This window comes from Mandrillus leucophaeus, unplaced genomic scaffold, assembly GCF_000951045.1.
Source record: "Mandrillus leucophaeus isolate KB7577 unplaced genomic scaffold, Mleu.le_1.0 Scaffold435, whole genome shotgun sequence".
NCBI lineage: Eukaryota > Metazoa > Chordata > Mammalia > Primates > Cercopithecidae > Mandrillus > Mandrillus leucophaeus.
The window spans coordinates 217,729-228,907 of NW_012104643.1; the positions used below are offsets into that span (position 1 = coordinate 217,729).

General features: G+C 52.1%; 1 protein-coding gene across 1 annotated transcript in view; it reads right to left on the reverse strand.

Moving 5' to 3' along the window:
- Nucleotides 1-11,179, reverse strand: part of DEAF1 (DEAF1 transcription factor) — a 70,724-nt gene that overhangs the window by 43,675 nt on the left and 15,870 nt on the right. Inside the window, exons 3-7 of the mRNA XM_011993862.1 lie at nt 10,073-10,170; nt 6,961-7,090; nt 6,540-6,686; nt 5,488-5,627; nt 3,997-4,062 (exon numbers count right to left, since the gene is read on the reverse strand). Coding sequence (XP_011849252.1) covers nt 3,997-4,062; nt 5,488-5,627; nt 6,540-6,686; nt 6,961-7,090; nt 10,073-10,170 — 581 coding nt within the window. The remainder of the gene's footprint in view (nt 1-3,996; nt 4,063-5,487; nt 5,628-6,539; nt 6,687-6,960; nt 7,091-10,072; nt 10,171-11,179) is intronic.

An 11,179-nucleotide genomic window follows, 5' to 3' on the forward strand; every position in this document is an offset into this window, starting at 1 on the left:
GCCTGTAGTCCCAGCTACTCAGGAGGCTGAGGCAGGAGAAGGGCATGCCTAGGAGGCAGGGCTTGCAGTGAGCAGAGATCGTGCCACCACACTCCAGCCTGGGCGACAGAGCGAGAATCCGTCTCAAAAAAAAAAAAAAAAAGGGTCAGGAATTCCTAAAAGACAGAAAATAGATGGGGGCCAGGGCCAAGCAAGGGAGGAATGAGAAGAAGCCACAGAGGAGAAAGTTGGCAGCACAAGGGCATAGCTTCAGCAGCACTGCACCAGACAGGAGGAGGCATGGGATCAATTAAAGAAAACGGTAAAAGTCACCAAAGATCTCCCATGAAAGAGGCCAAACCCTCACGGAGCTGGGCCTGGGACACTCCCGCCCCCGACCTGAGACCCTCACAAGCCCAGCACCACACAAGGCTGCCGGACACATGCTCAGAACGTCTCTTCTGTCAGTTCAAACCTGTTGAGCCTCTAGTGAATTTTTCATTTAGTTATTCTTCTTTCCAATTCTACAATTTCCATTTGACTTTTTTTTTTTTTTAAAGACGGAATCTCACTCTCTTACCCAGGCTGGAGCGTAGTGGCGCAATCTAGGCTCACTGCAAGCTCCACCTCCCGGGTTCACGCCATTCTCCTGCCTCAGCCTCCCAAGTAGCTGTGACTACAGGTGCCGCTACCACGCCCAGCTAATTTTTTGCATTTTTAGTAGAGACAGGGTTTCAACATGTTAGCCAGGATGGTCTCAATCTCCTGACCTCGTGATCCACCCGCCTCGGCCTCCCAAAGTGCTGGGATTACAGGCATGAGAGCCACTGCGCCCGACTTCTTTTTTGTTTTTGTTTTTTTAATAATTTCTATCTCTTCATTGACATTCCCCAGTGAGGAGACAGTGTCTTCAGACCTTCCATGCAGTCGCTAGCTGTGGTTTTCTTTAGTCCTCTGAACATACTGAGCATGGCTGTTTTAAAGCTTTTGCCTGTTAAACCCAATATCCCGGCCTCTCCAGGCAATTTCTGTTGCTCCCCTCCTGTGAATGGTTCATGGCTCTTTGCATGTCTTAGACTCTTTTGTTAAGAATCAGACAACACAGGTGATACACTGTAGCAACAGTGGAAAGCTGTTCTCCTTTCCCCCAGCTCCTGGCTGCTGTCTGCTTGTTTATTATTCAGGGATGGGGCTGGACCCTTTAACTGAAACTGTTCTCCTGGGGCGGCCTCGGCTGCTGCTCCTCTGAGGGCTCAGCCCTGGGGGTGCAGTCACCTTTGGTGGTGGGGATTTTGGCTGTCTCTCTCCCTGATCTCTGTTAAGCTGCTGGTTGAGTCAAGTGTCAGAATCAACTAACCGCCAGCTGCCTGCTCCATTACTTCCAACAATGCCCTGGGGCACACACTGCTCCACTGTCTGAGCCGATTAAATTAGGGCTTCCTTACCAAGAGGTTAGAACTTGAGGGCTTGTTTCCCCAGTGGGTTGTTAGCTGTGGCTTTCCTCGCCTCTCTGGTAAACCTGCTGACCTAGTTTAGTTTCTTGCTCTAATGGAACTGCTGGCCTCCTCTTAACTGCTGACCACCAAAATGTCCATTGTTTTGAACATCCCCTTCCTGTTTCAAATCAACTCAGTTCCTTTGGGAAGGGCTTTGGAACTCTGTGTTCTTACAGCCTCTCTCTATTTGGGGCTGAATGTCGGAGCCCCTACTCCAGACCTGGAGGTGGGAACAGCACCTGGGTCGATCAGAGGGACTCTGTTGCATCAGCCGGGCTCTGTGACAGGGGGCGGCAGCCTCTCACCGCATGGACGCTCCACCCCATGGGCAACCTGGGTTGAGGGAAATTGGGGCCTCCCTATGCTTGGCCTCCCACCTTTGAGTAACGCCTCTGCCCTCTGAGTGGGGCTGACTGAAGAGATTTTCAGTCACACTTCCCAGGAATTTACTGCAAATTGGAGCTGAAGGGGTTGAGAACCGCTAGTGGCCTGCCCCTCCCAGTGAGATACCACATCCCTTGACCGGGAGCTGTGAGGAGTGGGAACCCTGTTTTCTTGGTCACAACCACCCAGAATGGAGCCTCCTCCATAGGGAGCTGGGGGCAGAAAGGGAGGGAAGGAGCTGGTCCTAGCTTAAATGTCACAATCCTCACTGCCCTTTCCAAGACTCAGTACATTTTCCTGGATGTTTCTTTATTTGCTATATGCACCTAGGACAATTTCCGGAGACCTTAAGGGGTTATTTTTTCCCAGTTTTCACTAGTTATTTCCGTGGAGAGTTGGTCCACTGAGCTTATCACACCACCATTCCCCAAGTGGAAGCCAAAAGTTTTAAAATGTGATAAAGTCCAATCTAAGAAATCCTAGTTCTAACTCTAGGTCAGGAAGATTTTCCAATGTGTTTTCTCCTAAAAATGTTATAGTTTTACCTTTTACTTTAGATCCGTGACCCATTTTGAATTCATTTTTGTACCAAGTGTGAAGTTTAGGTCATCCTTTGTCTCTGCCGATGAACATCCAGTCGCTCCAAGGCCATTTGCTGGAGTCTACGACACTCTAGTCTGACCCAGATTTTGGGGGTCTCTTCTGCCAATGCCACACTGTCCTGATTACTGTCACGAGCTAGTAAGTCTTAAGACCCCGCAATGTGATTCCAACCATTTAAATGTTTATTTCACAACTGTTTTGGCTTTTTAAATTTCCTTTACCTTTCTATATAAATTTTAGAATCAGTTTGTCTGCATCTAAAAAGAATCCTGCTGGGATTTTGATAGTAATCGTGTTAAACCTATGAATCAACTTGGGAAAAAGTCACATCTTTATTATATTGAGTCTTCTAATCCACGGACACAGGATGTCTGTTGATGTATTTCAATCTTCTCTGGTCTCTTTCTTTAGCATTTTTTTCAGTACCTTCCACATACAGACCCTGTTCATGATTTCCTAGACTGACATTGAAGTACTTCAGCGTTGGAGCCCCTGCAAATGATCTACCTGCAGGCTCAACTGCCAATGGGACCGACGCCTCCTCACAGCCCAAAGGGGACCGACGCCTCCTCCCGGCTCCTTTACTCATCCAGCATCTCTAAGAGTCTCACCTACTGGCTTTTCCAAATCAACTTCAAAATTATTTTACATTCACAAAATTGTTTTTTCCACTAGAATCACATGAAATCTATATATAAACTAGACAATTCTAGGATGTTTACTGTTTCACCCCAAGAACATGGTAGGTCTCTCCATGTTTTTTTTTTTTTTTTTTTGAGGTGTAGTAGCTCACGCCTGTAATCTCAACACTTTCGGAGGCCGAGGCGGGCAGATCACCGGTGGTCAGGAGTTTGAGACCAGCCTGACCAACATGGCAAAATCCCATCTCTACTAATAATACAAAAATTAGCTGGGCGTGGTGGCTCACACCTGTAATCCCAGCTACTCGGGAGGCTGACGCAGGAGAATTGCTTGAATCCAGAGGCGGAGGTTGCAGTGAGCCAAGATCGCGCCGCTGCACTCCACCCTGGGTGACAGAGTGAGACACTGTCTCAAAAAAAAAAAGAAAAAGAAAATTATTTTGGCTCTTTGTCAAATAGTTAAGAATTCAGAATAAGGACATACGTCAAAAAGATATTAAAAGCTCTATTCATGAATAAGTTTACAGTAGCATTTTTCTGACATGTTATAAAACGCAGAATATCTAACAGCACACATACAAGGAAAAGTGTGTATGTTTAGTTTTACAGTTAAGGTGGTGACATTATAACCGCTTTTCATTACTTAAGGTTTCCATAAATGTTCTTTGAGCAACATCTTGGGGGCCAACCACGTGCCCCCGCATCGAGACATCAGGTTTCATTGTGGTGTATCAGGGAGCAGGGGACAGAGCAGCAGAGGAGAAGCAAGGACAGTATCCCTCTCCAAGGCAGAGGACAAGAGGGAAACAGCCAAGGGGCCAAGGGCTGTGGGACCCACTCAGCCACCCCCAGCTCCACCAAGTGCTCCTGCTCCAGACATGCTGGCAACTTACTAAGGTCATGTCATCGCAGCAGGCAGCACAGGTGCAAGAGGCAGCGTGAGGGTTTAAGATCCCGTCCTGAAATGCAAAAAGAAGCACCACGCATTAGAAAGTCAGCCCCTAAATGTGAATCATTCAATAATAGAAGATTTCAACCACTTCTACCATTTACCTGCCGTTCATAAATACAAAAACTCCTTTTTTTTTTTTTTTTGAGACAGAGTCTTGTTGGGTTGCCCAGGCTGGAGTGCAGTGGCACGTTCTCGGCTTACTGCAACCTCTGCCTCCCCGGCGCAAGCGATTCTCGTGCCTTAGCCTCCCAAGAAGCTGGGATTATAGGCTTGTGCCACGACACCCAGCTAATTTTTGTATTTTTAGTAGAGACGGGGTTTTGTCATGTTGGCCAGGCTGGTCTCGAACTCCTGGCCTCAAGCAATCAGTCCACCTCGGCCTCCTGAAGTGCTGGGATTACAGGAGTAAGTCACCGTGTCCAACCTCATAAAGACAAAAATTCTGAGAAATGAGGGCCGGGCATGGTGGTTCATGCCTGTAATCCCAGCACTTTGAGAGGCCGAGGTGGGCGGCTCACTTGAGGTGGGGAGTTCGAGACTAGCCTGGCCAGCCTGGTGAAACCCGATCTCCATTAAAAATTAGGCCAGGTACTGTGGCTCACGCCTGTAATCCCAGCACTTTGAGAGGCTGAGGTGGATGTCTCACTTGAGGTCGGGAGTTCAAGACCAGCCTGGCCAACAGGGTGAAACCCCATCTCTACTAAAAAAAAAAAAAAAAAAAAAAAAGCCAAGTGTGGTGACGGGCACCTGTAATCCTAGCTACCTGGGAGGCTGAGGCAGGACAATCCTCTGAGCCTGGGAGGTGGAGGTTGTGGTGAGCCAAGATCAAACCACTGCACTCCAGTCTGGGCAACAAGGTGAGACTCTGTCTCCAAAAAAGAAGCAGATGACCACCAGTAATTTCCAGAGACTTCTCTTCTTCACAGTGCCATTATTGGTGGCAGAACCCATCTCTTTCCTTTCAAGATTTGCAAAAGGCTCCAGAGGAATTGCTTCCTTAACAACACACAGGAGCTAAACTGGAATAGGAATCAGAAGTCCTCCTTTTTAGCAGACAGAAGAAAAGTTAGGCGACTTTGAAAGGGTCACACGCATTCAAACAGGAACGATTATCTTAACTTCCACTGTTTCCATTTTTTGTGTATTTGACACACCCCCTTTCTACAACTGCTCTGTGCCAGGCGCTGTGACCTCATGCACTTCTCCCAACAATCCTCACAGGGTCACGATCATCATCATCCCCATGTGAAAAATCCGGAAACTGAAATATGAGAGGGTCAGTCACTCATCCAAGGCCACACAGACACGAGGTGGAGGCTGCAAACCCCGTGTGTCTGACCCCGTGGTCTGTGCCCGCCCTCTGGCTGGGCCACCTCGGAGGCCCCGCATCCAAGCTGTGTGTTGAGCACAGGTGAGGACGCACAAACGATACCTGGATGAGGCACTGCAGGGGTCGGCCTGCGTAGCGAATGCTTCTTTTCCAGTCCTTACTGCTGGCTCTTCCTGCCATGGCCTCAAACTCGGTGGGACTGTACCAGTTCTCTCCCTGCTTGATGCACCGTCCCCGGCCGCCTGCAAGGAAGAGCAGCAGTCACGATGACAGCAGGTAGGAATGTTGCCTCTGCCATCGCCTCCCTCCTGGGACCTCCTCCGCCATTCCACGAGCACCAGTACCCCAGCAGCTTGTGTGATCTCACCCACCCGTGTACTTGGCCCTGACAGGGCCACCACGGGTCTGCCTTTGCAGCCTGTGCCTCTGATCCCCTACGTGATCTCTCCATCCACTGTCCGCAGGCACTGCAAGCTCGACCAGGTCCCACACTGAGCACCCCTAGTACCCACTTCCAGAGCCTTTGTCTACAAGTCCCAAGCTGACCTGGCAACTTGAGGAACACGTCCCAGCCCTGCCTCCCTCCCACTTCTTCTTGCTTGTCTCCTATCCCATGGGTCACGATGGTTTTTCACCCCTAAATGGTTCCCAGGCCCAGCCCTGCCCAGTGCCTCTCCCAGGCCTCAGCTCTGGTTCACAGGAACTGGGTGTCACTTGCACCTTCTGTCTTCTTTGTTGTTGTTTTTTTTTTTTTTTTTGAGACACAGGCTCGCTCCGTCGCCCAGGCTGGAGTGCTGTGGCGCGATCTCCGCTCACTGCAAGCTCCGCCTCCCGGGTTCACGCCATTCTCCTGCCTCAGCCTCCTGAGTAGCTGGGACTACAGGCGCCCGCCACCTCGCCCAGCTAATTTTTTGTATTTTTAGTAGAGACAGGGTTTCACCGTGTTAGCCAGGACGGTCTCAATCTCCTGAGCCCTTGATCTGCCTGCCTCAGCTTCCCAAAGTGCTGGGATTACAGGTGTGAGCCACGGCGTCCGGCCCTGTCTTCCTAACTAGTTCTAGGTGCCACGATTTTCTTCTTTCTCAGCCCCCAATTTATCCTAGTGGGGCTACAAAGGGAAATACAACTTTGGAGTCTGAAGCGGCAGCCCTCACCTGACCCAAGCCTGTTCTTGTACAGAGTGCCGCTGATGTTCCGGCACCGCACGGGCAGCTCACTGTCGTACACAGAGGGGTCCCAGTTGTATTTAGTTCCACCTTTTTCTTGGCCGGGAGCCAGAGGGGTTGGAGGAGACTGAGGACCTTGGGCAGAGAAAGTGTGTGGTGAGAGGCTGGACGCCAGGAAGTACATACAGCATGCACTCCCCTCACAGACACCCACCTACCCAGCAGCACCACCTCCTTCAACGGCGGGAAAACTCTTCTCCGCCAGGAGAATTCCACAGCTTCTACTTAAAATCCATTAATAGTTGATATTCCAAATTTACCACAAAAAGAAGTAAATAAATTCCTGAAATAAATTCTAGCTATTCTGGAACGTGTTTTGCCCAGGCCTGGGGAGCAGGCACTGCTGTACCTGGGGTGAGGGGAGCTGCCGGGCCCTTCAGCCCGGTGGTCTCCACGATGCTCCCATCTGTGTGGACGACAATCAGTGTGGCTTTTTCGGTGTTCAGGCTGTCCCCGATCTGAAGGGCCGTCCTACCAGACTAGAAGGAAAAACCACTCCGTCAGGTCACGTCCGAGCATGACACGAGGTGTGTCCCTGAGCCCAGCCGGGCCGTCCTCCAGCAGGTCTATGGCTGTTCTCACCAAGAAGGGACGCTCGCCTAGGCACCCCATATCTTTTCCAAAGATATCTCTCAAAGACTCCAAAACAGAGCCGAGAACAAGAGCAGGCGGTACCGACGTCTGTGTGGTGCTGAGGAAAATGCCTGCCATCGCTTGTCAAACGGAAAGAAGATACGGCTGAGGAAAATGCCTGCCATCGCTTGTCAAACGGAAAGAAGACACGTGCTCCACGAACAGGAAACACCCTGACGTCTGCCTGAGCAGCTCCCACAGGTCACCGTCCTCATGCAGGGTCTCCAACAGACCACGCTGGCCACCACAGACGAGGCCTTGTGCAGGACCACCCTCCAGACCCCTTCCAGATGGCGACGGGAGACCGGGGCCTCAAAACCACATTTCCACGCTGGCTGAAGCTGCTGCAACTGCTGCCTGCTTCCAAAATCACCCTTCAAGCTGCAGACCCCACCACAGGCAGCCAGAGTCCCCATGCCCACACACCACTGCTAGAACTTGAACCCCACCTTGGTCAAGTCGTCTGACAAACTCTGGCCTGCAGGCTCTGCCCCAGCAGTGGGGCAGACCAGAGACTTCCAGGGGCATCTCGAACCCAGCGTTCTGGGTGCCCCAAGGTTTTAATTCTGAATACAAAACCAACCGAGGCAAAGCGAGAAGACGACTGTTTCTTTTTTTTCTTTTTCTTTTTTTTTTTTTGAGACGGAGTCTCACTCTGTCCCCAGGCTGGAGTGCAGTGGCTTGATCTCGGCTCACTGCAAGCTCCGCCTCCCAGGTTCACGCCATTCTTCTGCCTCAGTCTCCCGAGTAGCTGGGACTACAAGCACCTGCCACCATGCCCAGCTAATTTTTTGTATTTTTAGTAGAGACAGGGTTTCACCGTGTTAGCCAGGATGGTCTCAATCTCCTGACCTCGTGATCCGCCCACCTCGGCCTCCCAAAGTGCTGGGATTACAGGTGTGAGCCACCGCGCCCGGTTGACAACTGTTTCTTACATCTGAAAATGTCACTGTCGAATCAGGGCACTTGAGGACAAGTTTCTCATGGAGTTGAGGGTCCCCCAACACACATGCCTGGCGCCTGGGCTCACGGAGGCCCACGGGCCAACACCTCACAATGGGGGTCCTACCACTGTGCCTGAGTCACCAAAGACCGGCAGCTCTTCACTGGAGAAAGGGAATGTCTTGTGTCTGTTTAAGAGTCACAGACTATTTTTCTTAGGAAGGGAACATACAGTTATTTCAGACCGTGCCCTGCTTTGTTGTCAGTTTCTAAACAGGAACACACCAGTCTCTGGTCTTCCTGGCCTGGAGGGGAGAAGACTAGCCTTGGCCTCTGCAGGCACTTGCAGGACACCGCTGCTGCATGATGGCAGCATGTTCCAGGCACCCGCAGGTGCCTTGGGTTTCAGCCCCTCCTAGGCGCCCAGACCCCGCTGCCAGGAAGGAGCAGCCTGACCGAAAGCACAGATCACCGCATGGCCACAGGTCAGCCTGTGTGTGTTCTCACACCCATCAGAAATAAACCAAGTGTCTGGGCTGGGCGCGGTGGCTCATGCTGTAATCCCAGCACATTGGGAGGCCGAGGTGGTAGCTACCTGAGATCAGGAGTTTGAGACGACCTGGACAACATGGCGAACCCAGGAGGTGGAGGTTGCAGTGAGTTGAGATCACTCCACTGCACTCCAGTCTGGGCAACAGAGCAAGACTCTGTCAAAAAAGAAGGAAGGAAGGAAGGGAGGGAGGGAAGGAAGTTCCCAAGTTTCTTATGTTTTTACTGAAGTCCTTCACAAGTTTTCTGTTTGCTGCCATTCTAACAATAACTCTGCTTTCTGGCCAGGTGTGGTGGCTCACGCCAGCACTTTGGGAGGCCAAGGCGGGCAGATCACCTGAGGTCAGGAGTTTGAGGCCAGCCTGGACATGGTGACCTGTCTTTACTAAAATTACAAAACTTAGCCTGGCATGGTGGCACATACCTGTAATCTCAGCTCCTCAGGAGGCTGAGGCACAAGAACGGCTTGAACCCAGGAGGCAGAGGTTGCAAGGAGCCTAGATCGCACTACTGCACTCCAGGCTAGGTGACAGAGCAAGACTCCATCTCAAAAACAAAACACACAAACAACCACTCTGCTTTCAGGTATATGAGGATGATGTCCCAGGTGCATGACCAAGGCTAAAAAGACTACAAGTAACAGGTGCCAGTGGTCCCAGGGAAAACCCCTTTCTGGAGACTGGACCCACCCCGGCATCTGCCACTTGGAAACAAGGTTGCCTGCCCTGGTTGACCCGATGTCCCCAGGTCGCCGAAGGCCCCACATATAAAACATAAAACAAGCTGATACAACATGATCACGAAAGGGCTCTCAAGGGGGCACAGACACTATCTGACACACAACTGGCTTTCAGCAGTTTCCTAAGCAGACGGCAGTCAGGCGTGCAGAATGAAGGAGGGTGGGAGACTGCGCCATAAACGCTATGAGAACAGGATATGGGGGAGGGAAACGCCCTGCTTCCTTCAGCTGGCCCTGCAGCTACAGGAGTAAGGAGCACAGGCAGCGCCGGGCCTCGGGCAGAGGCTGAACTGTGGGCGGACAGCAGCCTGGGCTGGGTCAGGAGCTGGGAGTCCCCGCCCAATGCAGGCCACCAGCCCATCTGATGAGGTGTGAGGCAGCTTCACCGGGCCTTGCGAGGCAGCTTCTGCCTCAGCTCTAAGTTCTCCCACCCCAGCACAGCCTGAAGGCTTCTGAGAGCAGAGCCAGCCAGTGCCTCCCTCCCCAGCTCACAGAGCAGACGCCCACGATGGGCTGAACCCCGGGAGAGCCTCAGGGAAGCCCAAGGCCCCCAGCGTGGCACCACTCGCACTGGGCTATGCCCCTCAGAACAGCTTACCAGAACATGTCCTGAGATGGACGCCGCGTTGGCCACAGACGTGGTGAAGACATTGTCTGCAGCAGCCCCCACGTTGGCCACTGTCACTGTGGTCACCTCTGCAACAGAAGGAGCCTCATTTAAGAAGCAACGAAAGCCAGAACGGACAAAGCCAACAGCCTCGCTCAGGCGCTTCAAACAAAGCGACTCCCCCTGGGGTATGCGCACTTGTAACCCGGGAAGACCTTAACACTTGCATGAACGGGCGCTCAACTACCATTTCTATTCCACAGTCTAAGTGATTTGGCTCTTCCAGGAAAGAGAGAGGAAATCTATTCTTCCCCAGTAAAGCCTTTTATGTGCAGTAAAAAAATGCACACAACAAACCCACCCGTCCCCATGCCCCAGCCAGCCCCAGCTCCACCAAATCACCACTGGGACTCTATCTCCTTCTGTGGCGTGGCTGTGTCCTGTCAGTCAGGTGTGCCCTGCGCCTACAATGAGCTCTCGGCCTCCCCACAGGTGAGGACACCTCCTGGACCCACTCTTGCAGCTCCATTCCTGCCTCTCCTCCACCACAGGGGTCAGGCCACCACCGTCAGGTGACCTCAGCCCCATGCTTACCGCCATTGCCCTTGGTCTCTGACCCCTTCCTCCTAAAAAGTACATCTAACCTGCCTGTGCCCCTTGGTGCCACCCCACCGCACCCCCTACAACATGGAACTCGGCCCCCTGGCATGCAGACAGGCCCTCTGGCAGTGTCTGCACACAGGGCAGGTACCACAGAGGTCAGCTACACCCCACCTCCTGCCCTTGTCATCCCAGACAGGTCCTGCAGCTCCAGCCTTTGCGTGTTGCAGTGTTTCTAGAGAAACACTTTCTGCTGCCAACACCCCCACACCCTCCTCTCTGCCTCTGCGAAGTTTTCCTGTGATGCTCCCAGGCCAAGCAAGTGGCTCTTCTGTCACCGAGTTCTAGAATGTTCTGTGTCCAGGGCAATCTCTGGCACACAGCAGATGCTTAAAAGATACCGGTTGAGGCCGGGCGTGGTAGCTCACGCCTGTAATCCCAGCACTTTGGGAGGCTGAGGCGGGCGGATCACGAGGTTAGGAGATCGAGACCATCCTG